At 37.1% G+C, this 18,538-nt stretch overlaps 2 protein-coding genes across 2 annotated transcripts; one reads left to right on the forward strand and one right to left on the reverse strand.

Annotated features, from left to right (window-relative positions):
- Window positions 1-2,760: 2,760 nt before the first annotated feature.
- On the reverse strand, window positions 2,761-3,791 carry LOC106661295 (trypsin beta-like). The gene has a single exon (XM_014384585.2). It carries the CDS (start codon window positions 3,700-3,702, stop codon window positions 2,776-2,778), a length of 927 nt encoding a protein of 308 aa, XP_014240071.1. The 5' UTR covers window positions 3,703-3,791; the 3' UTR covers window positions 2,761-2,775.
- A 2,272-nt stretch (window positions 3,792-6,063) lies between these two features.
- LOC106661587 (mediator of RNA polymerase II transcription subunit 16) lies at window positions 6,064-17,809 on the forward strand. Its single transcript, XM_014385101.2, has 13 exons — window positions 6,064-6,310; window positions 6,410-6,556; window positions 6,626-6,824; window positions 7,700-7,952; window positions 8,017-8,166; window positions 9,855-10,021; window positions 10,083-10,241; window positions 10,298-10,811; window positions 10,869-11,041; window positions 11,100-11,295; window positions 17,083-17,192; window positions 17,259-17,404; window positions 17,557-17,809. Exons 1-13 carry the CDS (start codon window positions 6,237-6,239, stop codon window positions 17,672-17,674), a joined length of 2,406 nt encoding a protein of 801 aa, XP_014240587.1. The 5' UTR covers window positions 6,064-6,236; the 3' UTR covers window positions 17,675-17,809.
- Window positions 17,810-18,538: the final 729 nt, after the last annotated feature.

Genomic DNA, 18,538 nt, shown 5'->3' on the forward strand with positions numbered 1-18,538 from the left:
TCAGTTTTGCCATTGACGTGGTTTTTGGAACGGCGTCGCTCCGTTTGGAACTTTGGACTGCTTGGAGCGAACGTGAATGGCCACCTTCACACTTAGTCGACTCGAGCCGATTCTACCCGAATGAGCGTTACATCTTCGAGCGTGATGGCTCAGTCTCATTCAATACTCACAAAAAAGTGCTGAGCGCGCCTAAAGAAGTTTTCACTTCAAAAAACAATGGGTATCTAGAAATATTTATTGATAGGTTGCTAATTTAAATAATAAAAAAATTACCTTTAAAAGAATCAACAATCAGCCACCCCACCATAAATGAATAATTAAGTTTCCGTTGTTTGCCATAAATTGGTGAATTATCGGAAAAAGTTAGTAAAATTTTTAAACAAGAAGGTTTTAGAGTAGCTTTTAGAAGTACGGGTTCACTTAAAAACATCCTCACAAAATCCAAAGACAAGGTAGACAACTTGGCAAAAAGCGGTGTTAACCAACTTGATTGTAACGATTGTGATATTAAATATATAGGACAAAACGGTAAAAAAATAAAAACGAGAATAAAAGAACACTTGCCTAAATCGAACAAATTTTCGGAATTTAAGGACCACCTAAAAGAAACACAACATAATTTCAATTCAGATTTAAAAACAACAGTGTTACATAGTTTCAACAAAGGGAGAGACCTAGATTGGTTTGAGAAATTTAAAATTAAAAAATGTAAAATTGAACATGGAGATAAATGCATTAATAATATAATAAATTTTGACCTACCTCCCATTTTAAATATGCACATAAATAATATTAAACGTCCAAATAATTAAATTAATTATTTTAATTATTATTATTTTTATAATAATTTAATAATATTAAAGTATTATTCTAATTTTTTATCTTTTATCTTTAATCACTAATTTATAATTCATTTCTTACAGTAGTTACCCTGCTTTTCGCACGTTCAAATTGAGCGCCATTAAAAAACCAGTTTCTCATTGGAACGTCTCGTTGGCGGGGGTATCGGCGGGTTCACTTTTGCAATTCATGTCGAGAGATGTGGTTGTAGAAATACTGATGATGAGCTAAGGGCTCGAAATTAGGACGTTGGAAAACAACTTACTGTGAGTAGGAACTATCTTTTTAAAAAGGATAGGACATTTTATGCTCTCACTGCTTTTGCATCTAAATATTCATTAGAACGTTTTTATACCGCTTTAGCTATGGCACTGCCTGCCTAAGTGCACGAAGAAGATTTTAAGGGCATGATTTTTTAGAATACCCGTTAATTGCTGTCATATATTCATATATATTTATAAGTAATATGAAAAATCAGCCAAAAAGGTCTGCTTAAGTGACTTTGCCGGCAGTGTCATCCATTAAATTCAATTCGAAAATTATCATGATATTCTTATGAGTATTCAGTATCTACTCTATCATAGTACTTAATGCAAAAATGATTAATTAATAGCACACTTTATTATCGCATCTCATACTCAAACTTTATACCGTTTTCCTTCAAGTGTGGATTGTATATATCTACAAAATCTATCTCATGTAATAACTTTGCAGCCCCACCTGTTATTATTGTCAGACACTTCTGTTTAACACCTTGAAAACATACCTTTTGCAATGTCGTCGTAATATGTTTGATCATCCCTATATGGCCGTGATACAAACTTGCTGCGATTGCCTCTCCCGTATATTTACCATACAAAGCAGCCCTATTTAAATTAACATCAATAATTGATCGCGCTGGAATAAAACGTTTGATTGCTTTACTTATAGCACTTAACCCCACAATTATTACTGTGCCATCATATCTATATCTGCTTTTAGAATTAAAGATTTGGTAGTGGCAGTTCCACAATCTATCACAATGCATTGCGAGTTATATAACATTACAGAAGCTATAGCAGCACTTATCATTTGTCCCTAACGTCTCTGGACGACAGAACCGCGATGGCGACGACTACATTGGAGAACGAGGAAGTGAAAGGTCGGCGTTAGAGCGTCTGTTTTTGAAGAAAGGTCACTGACTAGATTGGGGCACGTATGACGGCAAGTAACTTAGAGTTTTCAGAAATGAGAGGATTCAGACAAAGTACGTATAATCGTAGGAAGAAAATACTCCCTCCCTTCCCAAATCGTATGATGAAGCCATCGCACAACTACGAGATTTGTAAGAGTCCGAGGAAGAACCAAAATTTTGTTACATTACACCTGACGGCATACCTATTTTTACGAATTACGACGACGTGCTGTAAGAATGTAGTACTTGTATTATTATTTCTGTTTTTTTTTTTACGACGACCAATGATTCAATTCAGATGGTTCGGTGCACGTTCTTGTATTAGTTACTTGTACTTTATTATTATTCAATTATATTCGTGCTTTCCCCAAAGTTGCCATTTTTCTTGCCCCAAAGTCGTCGCGTTTTTCCCTCAAGCAGTGGTGTTTTCAACCAATTTCCCCAAAGTAGGATCCCACGCAGAATAAAATATGACGGGCGATGAGCTAAGCTGTTTGTTCGCCCAAAAACCGCCTACATTACTTTATTATTATTACTTTTTTCATTTTTGAACCTTCATTGCTAGTTTTTAATTGTATTGCTCTCAACATTTTTCTAACTGGGCGATTATTTTTTTGGTGAATTGATTGAATCTACATATGATTTATTAATGGCATTTATATATTTTTCATCGATAGTCCAGAAATCTCGCGTTTTAAATTTTAACGGAATGAATGCAGTGCAAATTATAATTATTAGTTACGGCCAAAAAAGTTTATTTCTCAACGCTGTAAAGTATGAACTACAAGTACGATGAATATCCCCGAGATGACGGCCATGGGATAGCTGCGAAAGACGTACCCAAACCCAGGAGAGCTTTCTTTTTCGAATAGGTCTAGGTAAGGATAAGCGAGTGTGAAGAGCTGGAGATTATACCCTGGCTGGAAATATCCACCTGTGTTCACCCCGTAGAGCAAGCCATCGCAGATTATAGCCGAGCCGGCATCGCCTACACCCATACTCTCCGCTGAGGCATCCACCGGAACACAGCAAATTTCACCGTCCAGCATCGTGTCCGAATCGTAGACGAGGGTACCTTTACAATATTTGTCATTTTTCGGTCTCATCATTGATACTTTTAGTATATTAGTATAATCTTTGACAAGGGGCTCCGTATTTGTTCCAAACCCCATGACACTGCATGTTTTTCCGCTTCCAAGAAAATCTAGCCAGAGTTGGCGGAACTTAGCCGGGTCGGTCGACGGCAAAACGCCTACCTTGACTCTTTCGCTCTCGGTAAACGGTTTCTCCAAAATCCCAACAGCGAAATCGTGATAGGAAGTCATATCTTTTTTTTTCCTGTATTCTTTGTGCATTTTGTAATCTTTGATATTTCTCTTTTGGTAAAAAGGGTCATCAGTTTTGGTACAGTCCACCACACCGGCTACCATGAAGTGCGTGGTAAGGTCAGTATGTTTCGTCGAGTCCTTGTATTTCTTAACAAGACAATGGGCTGCGGTCATAAATTGCCTCAGTGTTACCAGTGCACCCCCGCATCTGACATCGCCCCACATGCAAAGCTGATAAGGAAATTCGCCCGCCTGAACAACTTTGCCTCCTATTATTTTGCCCTCGTCAGCCTTCAAGAATTTGGCTGTTAAAAGTATCCAGATGAAAAAACATAAAGCCGCCCAGATTTGCTTTTCCATTTAGAATTTTGAATTTTCGAAAAGAAAAAAATGTAGAAATTTTACTCTCAAATAAAAAGTCCTCACATGATTTGAATTTTTTAATTTATTTTTTAAATAACATATTTTCGTTTGACGTTAACAACTTTTTATATGTGTGGTGCTTGAGAGCCTTTATCCATTAAAGTCAATCTTGCATTCTACCTTATTCTTGATTAAAACAACACAAATCGACTGAAACAAGGGCAGAAAAATTTAATGAATATTACATAATATTATAAATAAATGGTTTAATTTCTTTCTCGTCTCCTAATGAGGGCAGGAACGTAGTGTATTTTTCTGCCTAGTACAACCCAACAATTAATTAAAACCTTTGATCCTCCTCTACAGGCTCCCCTTATCAGCAGAAACATGGAAAGACATATTAAACACAATAACACTTGAGGATTCTACAAATATTTTTTTCCTGATCAACTTCGTGTCCATAATCAACGGATTCAAGCTCTTTCCAGCTTGGCCGATTTCGTTTCCTTTGGTGCGGGTCTCCCACTGCCCAACTAAGTCCGCACCATAGGTTCAATTGTGTACCATGAATTTCCATGGTCCCTCACTGTTGGTTGGTATGCTGTACGACTGGAATCGTCGGACGAGTGGCTGAAAAGCTTCGCTCTCTGCCTATATGTCAGCAGGCTATGGATTGTGAGGATGAAGATGTTAGGAAAAGGTAAAAGTACCTCGAGAGTTGTTTAATCCCGAGATCCCTGAGGGTTTTTTTAATGCGCTCAGGTATGCTCCCTCGCGCCCCACTACGACACCAACTGCTTGAAAGAAATGTTTCTGGTGTAGTTCCGTGAAGGCTTCCCTTAATATCACGTATTTCACTCGTTCCAGTGGTTTCATATGCCACCGTGAGGTACAGGACAAATATTCCTTCTCATAGGTGGCGACGATATCCGGCCGGCGTCTAGGCCCATCTGGTGCTCGGAGGGGAGTTTCGTCGTTGAACTGGTATCCCCAATCACGGAGACCAGCGATTAGGACTTAAAGCACATTCTCCGGGCAGGAAAGCACACGGGAGAGCTCCGTATCAGGCCCACATTTCCTATATCCCGCTGGTATACTGGAGTACGCTCTTCTCATCGAATCCCTCGTAGCCATTGTATTGGCCCTAAGACGGAGGGCATATCTATACCTAAAATCAAAGATCCGTCATAAAGTCATTGGTTGCACGTCGCGTTGCCGGCAAAGATCTTCATTCCGTGACTCGTTGCCCCCAAGGCCGCTAAACTCTCCAGCTCCCCGAACATACAATCATCTTGCCAGCGCACGGTTATCTCCATACGTGGCTGCCAAAACAAAGATTGCATGACAGAGGAGGACCTAAATGCCATCAGCTCCTGGGCGTTGAAAATGGACTGGATATCAATATGTCCCAGACTATAGAGTTTAGATCCCATCCTCTTTGTCCAATCCGCGCTGCATTAGCAACCTCCTTTCATCCATCTGTCAAAAACCAAGATCGTCCGGGCTCAAACCCTATCCTCGAAATCACATATTTCCCAAATCTCCCGCCTCTGATTCTCCACCATCCGCTAATTCCGTCATGCAAACCAGTTCTTTCCAATTAGTACCCATATAATCCTAGTCGCCTCCATTGTCCTTCCCTGTTTCAGTATAGCTGTTTGATCTGAGAACTCACCAGCGAGCGTTATATAGCTCCCCAAAGAGATATTTTTTTATTTATTAATTCATTTATTTATTAACAAATGCACTTTAAAGAAAATTATAACAAACTGATAATCCCAGTGAAAGAGAGAAAGTGAGATGAAAATGGATTTAATTTAAAAGTAGTTTGTTCCTTTAATTTATGTATCCCTTCATGTTTTACATCAGTAAAATTTGTAGACGGCTAGTCATATAACATATTAAAAAATGTACGAAATAACAAACAGAACATTAAAAAGAAACAGTTTTATGTAAGGTTTTGGTTGAAATGAAAAAGTTTGTGTCACGTGCGGGATTCGAACCCACGACACCGCTTGAGCTATCGTGACACCGTGACTCGTGGGTTCGAATTTATTTATTAATGAGATATTTATTTATCTTAAATTAGTATACTCCAGCGAATATTGTGTAGACTGCCATAGGGCAGGACCCACCCTCAAATGCCATGTTAATCACACTTTTTGAATGTGCTGTATATCAGTATTTATTAGCAAAACATAATGTGTATGTACACAAGAGTTAAATAAAATAATTAATAAAAAAAAAAAAAAAAAAAAAAAAAAAAAAAAAAACAAGATCATAATTAGTTATAAAAGAGAAGGAAAAAAGCGTAACTGTGACGTCAGTAAACCACTGAGACGACATAATTTTTAGACCGGACCCGGGAGGTTACACGAATGTCAACACAACAGCGTCTTTGATCAGCCGTGGTTGCGGGCGATGTCGACGGTCAATCAGGTCCGGTGATCCTCGTATATCTATCAAAATAATTTAACAATACAATCCGGCGCTTTTTTCCTACTGTGCTTAAAAAATATTAAGCCGCATCCATGATTATGGACGTGCTTTACATACTCAGACGGAAGCACATCGTCTCCAACAGGACGTTCAACGACTTCGATTGGTAATCTTTCTCTTGTCATGCCTGGTTTTTCAGGCTTGATCATATCCATCGACTGGTACTCAATTTAGATTATTATTAACTGCATGTCATTTATTACAGCCTGCACGAAGGCAATTCTCTGTGCTGCATATCCGTCAAGAATGTGGTCGCTTTCACTACCAGGACCGAGCTAGAAGACACGAACGGAAAGTCATACGGGTGCCATGTCTACGTCGCCGACCTCAACACACCGTGGCACAGCTACAAGTAATTTTTATTTACTGTCTCTGCAAAATGAAAATGTTTAGATCTGGTTAAGATTGAAATTTTGAGCAGGGTGACGTCAAAAAATGATTCTGTCCTTGCGTTGGAGTGGGATGCGGCAGGAGAGCGACTGCTTTTAGCAACTGAATCAGGTGATGTGTCTCTATGGTCATCTAAGGACCATGTTCTCAACTCCTGGAGCTGTATCGGGACTGCTCTTTTTCCCGGAGAGTCAATTATTGGGGCTGCTTTTTTCCATAATGGAAGAAAGGTAAACAAGATCAATTTTAACTTATGAAAATTGTGAATTCATGTGTGGTGTTGAGTGACCGTTAATTAATGATTATTTGGAAATCGTGTGATGTGGTCTTGTGTGATGTAGGTTTAGAAAAACCTTTTCTTTATTGTGCCAATGTTTCGATTTTATTTAGATCATCTTCAGAGCCTGGGATTTACAAACATTGTTTAAATTATACAAATACATGTAAGATGTGAAAATGAATTTATACAATGATGTACACAAAGTAGAAATTTAGATTAATTAAGGTTTTTAGTTGAGATAAAAAGTCAGTTTCACGAGTGGGATTCGAACCCACGACCTTCGGCTAGATACACCACTACTCTACCACTTGAGCTATCTTGACTTCGATCCACTCGGTCAGCAACTTCCCATCTTAACCCCACCTTTTGAATTTTCCCTCCTTTTTGCCATTTTTTATCTCAACTAAAAACCTTAATTAATTGAAAGATAGTAATTGGTCAAGTGGACCACGAAAACTAGTGAATTTAATAAGTTAAAATGAAGTATACTTCACTAAAGCTCTCCGTGGCCATTTCATTTGTTGCTGAGAATCAAATAGATTACACGACATTTGAAAAATGGCAAAAAAGGAGGGAAAATTCAAAAGGTGGAGTTGAGATGGGAAGTTAGTGTCCGAGTGGATCGAAGTAACGATACCTATCTAACTGAAGGTTGTGGTTCGAATCCCGCTCGTGACACTGACTTTTTTATCTCAACTAAAAACCTTAATTAAATGAAAGATATTAATTGGTCAAGCGGACCACGAAAACTAGTGAAAAAAACAAACTAAAAACAAAAACTAAAAAAAAAAAACTAAAAAACAAAAAACTATGATTTGTTTTTAGATTAGTATTGTCGCAGAGAAGAAGGACAGTGTTATATACAGTGAGAAGATGAGCCATATCAAGTTTTCCCCATCTGTTCGCGGATTCGGTGGAGGCGCTGTCGAAGGATGCCTTGTTCTCACCGGTACTGGCATAGTGGGCGCTGCAGCTTTGAGCAAAGAGACTCCTTGCTCCGGCCGGCTCATAACAGCCGCAGAAAGCCTGGCTCCAACCAGGGCGATAATCTCTACAGCAGATATCTCTTATGGAAAAAGTAGGTGTTTCATCCCCCCCCCCCCCCAAATATGTTGATTTGACCGTGTTTCTTTTTCTTTCAGATGGCCAGTTTGTAGTTGCAGTCAGTAACGGTGATGTCTGTAGGGTGCAATGTTATACAGTGTCAGTCAAACTTATTGACGATAATTTAAGCATCAGCTCGCAAGCTCTTCCAAGCTTTTTTTTGCAAAGTTTTAAGGCCAATGGACCAGGTAATTGTTTACACTATTTTATTATCTTGATGTAATTAATAACAGCTTTCAACATTTTGTTTAACTATATAACTATTATTAATAATTTACAAGTTTTAAACATTTAACATTAATAATTGATTTTATAGTGTATACATAAGTTTCAGATGTTCATATTTATTTCATTAATATTAAAATTGATTAGTAGCAGTTTCAAGGTCCTGATGAAGGTTTTATTTTTTTATTATTTTTTTAAATGGCTTTATGAACTATAGCCCGAGCACATACATATTGTTTGATGTATGATATGTTGTTGCGGAGGTGCAGGTAGTGTGAAAAAATGGGCCAGGTACAGTGGTGGGAATGGAACGGAGCTGAGAGTTGTATCATGCTAACTGAAGGGAATATATCCCTCAAAAGATTAACAAAGAAAGTAAGTGATTAAATCGTGGAAAGACAAGCCAAAACAAAAAAGTCCTATTTGACTAAGTTCCACATCATGAAATATTGAAAGATGACAGAGTTTTCTTTGAAAATTTAACTTAGCCCTCTTTTTATACTCTAAAATTATACTGTATTATAGAAATGTGTTAATTTGTATATAACTGATGGACAAATTTAACGCACCTCTCAATTTATTAAGTTTAAAATTAAATTCATTATCTTTTTACATTAGTTACAGGTACTTAAGAGCTATCGCAGTCAAAATAAAGAATAAATAATGTTTTATTTACTTCCTTTTTTTACTTTTGTACAACTTTTTTTTACAACGGGGAACTTGTTTGCATTGTGTAGTGCAAAGTAGAATGAATAATATAAGCTTAGGGAAAATTGGCATCAGGTCATGTTGCATTGTGTTGCGTCAGGGGTGTTCCCAGCGTAAAACAACCGGTCAACTGTCACCCTACATTCTCCTATTTTTTTCCCGAAATTATGAGTATGAAATATGAAGCTATTCTAAGGATGTTGAAGGATGATAGAGAGAATGCCGGCTGGAGGGTTCTTCCTGCTAAGTTCTTTCAAACAACGTGCTGCCATTCGATTTAAGTGGTAACAGCCAGCCATTAGGTAAAAGGTTAAGAAAGGTAAAGACCACCTGAAAAACAGCCTCAAACCCTAAATACTCTAATAGGAAGCTATGAGCTTGGAAATTGTTTGCATCCTTAGTTCAGTTGGTCATGCTCCATCCATTTTCCTGATCTGGTTCATTGAGTCACCTTTGAAACTGATCGTGGTCATTCATCTACTGACGCTTTCTTTTGCCTATTTTGGGTTGACCCGTTCTTGACTGTATTTGCTACAAGAGGGTATGGGATAAATACCTCCTTTAGTTAATTTATTTGACCAGGGGTGGGGGGAAGAAATAAATTAAATAAAATGTAAATAATTGCATCTGCTCAATAGTATAATAGTTTTTTTACACTATCCTATCTGTAACTCCACTGGTGCCCTCTGCCTCTATGGGTGGTTTGTGGGCCTGAGATCACTCTCTGGATGCAGTTGCCCACATTGAGTGCCCACACCACATTCCACATTGAAATCGGTGAAAGATTGTCTATAATAAAAGTATGGATGTAGTAACATCGAAAGCAGCCAAGAGGCACTGGTTATGGTGGGGTTGCGGGCAAGAGGGCATGGAGGCTACAATAGAACAGTGGACTAATAGCGAAAGCTGTCACTAAATTTCTTAAAATATTTTTATGTTATAGAAGGCAAAGTAACAGGATTGAAATTCGTTACTTGTGAAGACGCAGATTCATTAGTCGTATGCGCGAACACATCTCAAGGAGGGGTTGTCGAAGTCTGGCAGCTAACAGAGAGAGCAGTCCCACTCCACAGAATTTTTCAAACACTTTCTGACCCTTTCAAGACAGTTGTAAGTAATATAAAATACAATGTTACAGTATGTTGTATTTATTTATTTATTTTTGCCGAAGGCTTGGCAGTTTGAAAGCAGTTACATTACCAGTTCACCCATAACTTGTGTTACAACTTGTAAAGTCGCTCTGACCACATCTGTGCCACCTCCTTCTTATGTGATGGTAACAACCAGTGATGCGACACTACACTGTCTTTACAGGGATTCACTCAAAGTTGTAGGTAATTTAGAGTAGAAGTCCCCATAATAGAAATTTACACGGTGGATGTGCAGGTGGCGACAAGATCAATTGCATGTGCTTGGCAAGAAGACACAATAAAACACCAAAGACTGAGCACAAAAATCACCCACATGGATTTGACTTGGCTTGGTTGTGCCTTGGCGCTCGTTGATTCGCACGGGCAACTCTATGTGTTAAGAGTGCCACCGATTTTAGAACCTGGGGTCGGAATGACAGTGATAGTGGCGAGTACGCTATTGGAGTATTGCCTTGTGACCGGTACGGACAATTGGGATGTGCTCGTCTCCATACAGACACCGATTGTGGATGCCATTGTTGACAGAATCACTGATAACTATGCTAGACAGCCACCAAGTTCCCAACAGTATTACTACGCTAGTCATCTGTCTTTGAGAATGGCTTTAGCAAGGTTAACTCACAATGGACAGACTCGTGCAGCAGACCTCACGGCTTTACTTATGCTGCATACGGTTTCTGCAGCTTTCACTTCACTGTTGCGCCCTTCTGATTCATCACACGATAAAGGCCCAACTGAAATCCTTGCAGGTCAGTCTCATCATATAATTTTTTTTTTCATTGTTTACTATAAATTTTATTTTCCAGCTCTTTTGGCCGATAATTTAATAGATGTCGACAAAATTTTGATGCATCTGGATGGAAAGGATTTTACTGTCGAGCCGAGCACGCTTCAGTCCCTCCAGCAGCTCATTCAATGGACTGCTGACTTGGCACTCAACATACTCGCTAGAATACCAGAACAGTACAAAGTTCAGACAGTAAGTGAACCAAATTGCAAATGTATTTGGTTGGATTTTAAGGAGCTGTAATTTTCAGAGTGAACTCGGAAGAGATCTGAAAGCAATCAACTCTTTGAGGCAGCTTCTTGTCATCGTGAGGATCTGGGGCCTGCTCAGGTCGACATGCCTTCCGATGTTTGTACGCAGTGCCGAGAATCTCGATGTCCTCGCCCTTCTTTTCAAACTCTTGTCGAAACTCGTCCAAAGCCATGAACCAGACGAAACTCTCATTGGTAAGTGATCCAGTTGAATGTATAAATGGTGTAGATTTCTGTTAATTAACACTTTCGGGACTTGGGACAAAATATCTCGTTCAACATAAATCAGGATGAGGTGGAATCCAATGTGTGGCAGGGAACTAGGTTAATGAAGACGTCCCACACCCTTCCTTGTTCAACGAACCATTCTTTTACCACCCCTTTCTGTTCCCATTCTGGGCTTTTCAACTTCCGTGGCACATTTCTTTTTCAAGTAAACCATTCGGCTACTTCTCTGTATTATTGGGGACACCCCAGTTTCCTTCCCTTATCGCTCCTGCCCTTTCCAACCCTCTACCCTCTCATGTTTCTGAGCATAAGTTTTAATTTTACATCGTTTGCATTCTTGGTGCATTTTAAAGTATTTTTCTGGTAATTGTTTACAAAATTTCTGAGAAATGTATAAATATGGTTGAAATCTGAGAATTCTCGTGGGAAAATTCAGCGACAGTGAATTTTTAGAAACAGATGATGGCTTGACTTGGATCAATTTAAAAAAAGTTTATGGGATAAAGTGGCTAGGGCAAATGAAATACCTTCAGTTTAGGTTGAACATCTATATTTCCACCGAAGGTAAACCGCGCTAGCATCCAGTTCTTTTATTCTTCAAGTTTCAACTTCAGCAACAACTAATCGAAAAGGAAAATATTTTTAATTCTTCTACTCTACTCAACTATTGGGCTGGTGAAAAAATAATGCAGGTTTTAAAAAGGCAGTCAAAGCTGTTTTTAATTTTTATAAAGTAAAGAAAATTTATTCAAAATATTTTTCATCACAATATGCATTTTTGCCAATGTGTAATAAGTGCTTCTATTCCGCTGGCATAAAAATCTTTATTTTGATTTACTGTAAAGTCTCGGACGGCTTTTTCAGCCTAGAGTTTGGTACCTAAAGTCTAAGAATCTTCTAATTTTATAGGCATTAAATTAAGTCTGAATTATGAGTCACTGTGTCCAAATAATTTGATTCTGATTTTATAGATACCTATTTTGCCTGTTTGCGAGTTTAAGAGATGCTAAACCTCCAATTCTCGAAGGTCATGCGTTACTGTATAACCACAGCCTTACACCCCTCTTTTTTTCATTTTCAGAATGTTATTTTCTTTCCACACCAGTTTTTATTTTTAGAAAAAGTCGATTGAGGACTATTTTAGAATAATATCATAATCTTATAATAATTATATTCTTGTTCTAATTATTATAATTGTTTATGATTTTATAGATATCTTTTTTTTGCATGTGTGTGTGTTTAACCATAATAACGTTTAATAATGTTTAACCATAATAATGTTTAACCTAACCATCCCTAACCATAATCTTATTGTTCCCTGATTTTTTAAAATTCAATTTCCTGTTCATTTTAAAGCCAGACAATCCGACCACATCTCAAATATTTCATTGATTTCTTGAGCGATATTGGAAATTCTGACCAGTCTGATTTTAGTAAAGTAAAAAGGAAAACAAAACAAAAAATATCACACACAGTTTGACCCTGTGTATTTCGCCCAAGTTCAAATTCGTACATATAAATTTGATGAGAATCTACGTTGGACATATTTGATTTCAAAGGTCCTCACTCTTATAAAATGCAATGTAAACTAAAATGTTTTGTTTAAAAGTATTTATTATAATCCATAAGTTTGATTTGAGGATTTAGCTTTGTTTACATGACAATCACTTGCAAAAATAAAACAAATTTTAAAAACCTGCATTAATTTTGCACCAACCTAATAGATGGGATAAACCAACTCATTGTCAAGTCCCCCCCAAGGCAGGAATTTTTGTTATGGGTTGCAAAAACCCTAAAGCCTTGTATTGGGTTGTCCGGAAAATAATGCAGGATTTTAAGTTTTCATTAAAAAAAATCTATATAAAATATTCTGTTTACGTTTACAGGATTACTCATTTGTATGAATGTCAACACTTATTAATCCTCTTCCAAATGATATTGTTTGTTTANATTGAGAGTATGGGAAATTATTTTGATTAAAGAACATTGCTTTAAAGTAACTAGTTTCTTTTTTTTTGTTTAATACCAAAATCCTGCATTATTTTCCGGACAACCCAATACTTTCAACGTTTCAACTGTTTTTTTCCCCCCTGATGAAGTTATTATCTACATATTGAACAGACAAAGCCAGAAGTTGTGGTTGAAGTGGGGAGCACACCTGATACATCGCAATGTGACATGACCCAACGCCCATACCTTGTCGCATGTTGGTGCAGACAAAACAATGTATATCTGAGTAGTATTCACTAAATGGATCGCTATGAAGAAGACATGGAATAAATGACAATAGCAGTGATCAGCTTGCTTTCAGCGCCTAACAGAAAAACTAGAGGTGTGTCTAGTGAATGTCAAAATAAGAAAATGCTGATCGATTCAGTATTTTGTATTTTCAGATGATGAAACAATTCGATTATCTGCATGGTGAAATAAAGGAACGGATCAGGAAATCAAATAAAAATTATTAAATACCATGTATTAGATACCATTTACCATATAAAAAAAATATGTACCCTCAAAGACAAAAAAAAGGTGTATTTTGTTTATTTCAAACCATTGCAGGCACCCCAGGTAATAAATTATTAGTTAAATTCGTTATATCACTAAATGGTATTCCGGTATTTAGGTTTATTCTATTTTACATATCAAAAATAGGTTTAGTTGTAAAAATAATTAATTTAAAAAGAAAATGGTTATTTCCTAAATTTAAAACAAAACATTTATTAAGTTTTAAAAAAAAACTTTTTATTTGTTTTTTACAACTGCATTCTTTGATGCAACAAGTAAAACAGATAATATGTACATATAAACACATTAACGGAAGCATGAAAGCTTGAACAGTTACCATCCATTGATGGTAGCCATTAGTAAATCAATACGATGAGCGAGATGTACTCCGTCGTAGGAGACTGATGTCAACTGTTAAGGTTGTCGCGGGGCCACCGACGCTTCAGTCTTCTGTTGGGATTATTAGCTAATGTGGTGGATGACAGGTTTTTGACGAAAGGAATGGAACGTTTTGTAGCGGGATTGGGCTAGCTCGGTAACAAAAGGGACATTTAGGTCGTTATGGAGGGTGTGATCGGATACATAGAAAGGGGCGTTGACTATTGTTCTGAGGATTTTAGATTGAAGGGATTGGATCCGATTGAGGTTGGAACGCTTAGCAGTCCCGTAAAGTTCAAGTCATATGTCCAAATGGGAGCCAGGAGGGGAATGTAAAATTTTCTTTTGTTTGTTACTGAATAAAGGAAAGGAGCGAGCACACTGCCCTGTGGGACACCTGCTAGAATAGGATGTATAGGAGACAATGAATTTTTGTGGCAAACTTGGAAGTAATGATCGTTAAGATAGGATTTTAGGATAAGGTAATAGGTTGCTGGCAGGATGTTCTTGAGCTTCGACAGCAGCCCAGAATGTCATAATCAGTCAAAGGCTTGGTGTATATCCAAGAACACACCCGGGCAATATTGTTTTAGATCAACGGTGGAAATAACATCGATTATGCGATGTGCTTGTTGTACAGTTGAGTGGCAACTCCGAAAGCCGAATGGTGATGGGGAATTGTGTTTGTAGGAATTTCCTTGGAAAGTGGATCAATGGGAGCTTTTCCAGTATTTTGCCAATAATGGGCAAAAGACTGATGGGTCGGTAGGAGCTAGGAAGGTGATTTGGTTTCTTAGGTTTTGGGAGCATCCTGATGGAAGAAAATTTCCAACAGGTGGGGAAATGGGTTGTATGTAGGGCAGCGTTGAATAGGTAGATTGTAAAGATAATGGCTTTTTTTAGGTAGTTGGGATAGGATGATTGGAGTGATTAGTTTTTAACCTGGGCATTTCTTTTTGGAAAGGTTTAGGAAGGCATGCTTGACTTCATTAGGAGAGAAAGGTTTTGGAGGGAGGGAGAGAGGGTAATTGTTTGTCAAGTTCATTAAGGATTTTTTCAGAATGGTGGAGGTCTTGGATGCCTGGACGAGGATTGAATACCGCAGAGAGGTGTTGGGCTTTGTCCTCTTCGGATTTGGCCCAAGTTCCATCTGCCCATTGTAGAGGAAGAGATGTGGTTTTATATTTGAGGATTTTTCTTGTAGCAGTCCATAGTGAATTGTCGACAGTAGTTAGTGATTGGGTATAAGTCGAGTATTGGTTGTTTAGGTAATTTTGCAGTTCATTGGATAAATGTTTAATCAAATGATTAAAAAGTCTTTTGTCGGAGGGGTATCGAGTGTGATGCCATCGAGCTCTTGCTCGGCGCTTGAGGGATATCAGGTGTCTTAGTTGGAGGGGTAAATTGTGTGGTCGAGTTGCAGTTCTTCTTGTCCTAATATAGATTGTGTATGTTAAGTATGAACATAATGAATGCATGAATGTATTTATTAAGATTAATTAAGGTTTTTAGTTGAGATAAAAAAGTCAATGGCACAAGTGGGATTCGAACCCACAATCTTCGGCTTGATACACTGCTGCTCTACGACTTGAGCTATCGTGACCTCGATCCACTTGGACACTAACTTCCCATCTCAACCCCACCTTTTGAATTTTCCCTCCTTTTTGCCCTTTTTCAAATGTCGTGTAATCGGATTGGATTCTCGATGACAAATGATAGCTCAAGTGGTAGAGCAGCGGCGTATCTAGCCGAAGATCATGGGTTCGAATCCCGCTCATGCCATTGACTTTTTTATCTTAACTAAAAACCTTAATTAATTGTAATATATTAATTGGTCAAGCAGACCACGAAATTACTGAATTTAAGTATTTATTAAGTAAGAACAAATTAATAAAAATAATAAAAAATTAAAAAAATCAACAGAAAAAAAGCTTTTTTCCCTGTTAATATCAAGTATTTCCACCTTTGGCACAAATCATGTGAGTTAAATGTCATTCCTTGGGAAAGATTTCTGGTAAAATCCTGATGAATTATTTCCCATTAATCAAGAACTCTTCTAAGATGAAAACCATAATTCTTATGTGTTCCAAAATGGTATTTATGTAAATCACTAAGTTAGTATATTTATTTATACATATTTTTAATGTTGAATTATTTTTACTTGTTTTCTATTAATTTTTCTGCTAGCGACAACCCCTCTGATAGCCTGAGGAGGGCCCATGAGTATGCCGGTCAAATTATGTTATAGTTACGAATGTATTTTATTTGTGTTTTTCTCTTCTATAAAATTATTATGATTAAATTCACTAATTTTGTGGTCCGCTTGACCATTTAATATATTACAATTAAATAAGGTTTTTAGTTGAGATAAAAAAGTCAATGGCACAAGCGGGATTCGAACCCACGATCTTCGGCTAGATACGCCGCTGCTCCAGAACTTGAGCTATCTCAACCTCTCATTTGTCGCCGAGAATCAAATAGATTACATGACATTTGAAAATTGGCAAAAAGGAGGGAAAAATTCAAAAGGTGGGGTTGAGATGGGAAGTTAGTGTCCGAGTGGGTCGAAGTCGCGATAGCTCAAGTGGTAGAGCAGCGGCGTATCTAGCCGAAGATGGTGGGTTCGAATCCCGCTCATGCCATTGACTTTTTTATCTCAACGAGAAACCTTAATTAATCATATTATGTTATAGTTACGAATGTATTTTATTTGTGTTTTTCTCTTTTATAAAATTATTATGATTAAAATAAAAAATAAATAGTATTAAAGATGGGAATGCAGACAAAAACCGACACCGTATGGTAGATAAGAAGTAAAATAAAAATAAAACAAACCGACTACAAATTTTCAGAATTATTTTTTCATTTTAGACGAATGCTGCTTGCTTCCCAGTCAGGTGATGATTCCTCAGATCAACCCGACGACTCCAATAGTCGGGATTGCAGTACCTTCACTTGCCTACCATGGATTTCCAATACAAGTATAAAATAAAATTTAAAAAAAATAAAAAAGAAATGACTTTTATATAACAATTTAATTTTATCAGTTGGAATTTGGCGTCGAACCGGATAGTCTTGTATTTGAGCCAGAGCAGAACAACTTAGAAGGATGCCTTGCGACAGATCAAAGTCTAGACACTCTGAGACACATCTACCTTGGAAAACAACCGTACATGGTCAAACAGTGCTGCAGGTGTTCAATAAAATCATATTTAACTTTTGCTTTATAAAATAACCGTTTGAGTAAATAGCTAATAAAAAATATTCATTTTCAGAAAATGTTGTGTATTTAAATATTTTACTTTTATTCAACAGTATTTGAAAGTTTAAATATTTATTGTTTAGGTGTGGTGGAAAAGCTCAACTTCCTGGGTCGACAAGGAATTCAGCTTTGAGGGCATGGGATCTTAGATGGCTCAGGGCCTGCCGCTGTGGAGGGACTTGGAGGGTGCACAAATATTAAGAACATATTTCGTCAATTTACAAGTTGCTTTTAATGATAACCGATCCTTGTAAATAATATTTTAAAAGCATTTTCCAATTTTGTAAATAGCTACTATAAATACATTTATAGCTGTTTCTATGACAATACTTTATAATTTTATAAAAGTGGCTATTGGATGAAAATATATTTGTATTAATTTAACAATTGTACGTTTTTAGTAGTCCTCTTGGTAAAATTGAATCAACATTCAATCGGTTAACGTAAAAAACAAATAGATCGTAAGTGCTGAAGAAGAGGAAATTTTATTTTAAACTGGCACTTTCTTTTCCAATAACCTGATACAAATGTAGATGTAAATTGAGGGGAATTAGGCATATTGCGCCTTTTGTATCACCTGTTCTGTACCTATAGCACACCAGTGACTCCCAAGTAGAGGAATTTAGTTATTTGGTCCAGTTTTAGTGGTTGAATTTCTTCTGAGGATGAGGTGTACATCTCAAAGCATTTCCTTGTGTGGGCAAGTGCAGATTCCAGTCTGTTAACTGGTTCGTTGGAGACTCTTCACAGAACCTGCATATGCAGCGTTCAGTCCTCAAAATCGGAATGTGCTTCCGTTGATGTATTCTATCCGTTATTTCTTTCCAAATTTCACCAGGAGCTTTATAACTATTTGTTTATGATATTTCAAGGGTGGAAAATCGTAAAAAAACTAGGTGAAAAATAATAAATTTCAAACTAATAAACTGTGATAGAAAAGAAAAATGCACACTACTGTGATAACACCAAATTAATTTAATAACTTCTTTATAAATGTAGGTAAAAATATGACAAAAAATCTACAATACGTCAAAAACCATAGAATCAATTTGTCTGTTGATAGTT

This window comes from Cimex lectularius, unplaced genomic scaffold (assembly GCF_000648675.2).
Source record: "Cimex lectularius strain Harlan isolate CLEC.00 unplaced genomic scaffold, Clec_2.1 scaffold20, whole genome shotgun sequence".
Taxonomy (NCBI): Eukaryota; Metazoa; Arthropoda; class Insecta; order Hemiptera; family Cimicidae; genus Cimex; species Cimex lectularius.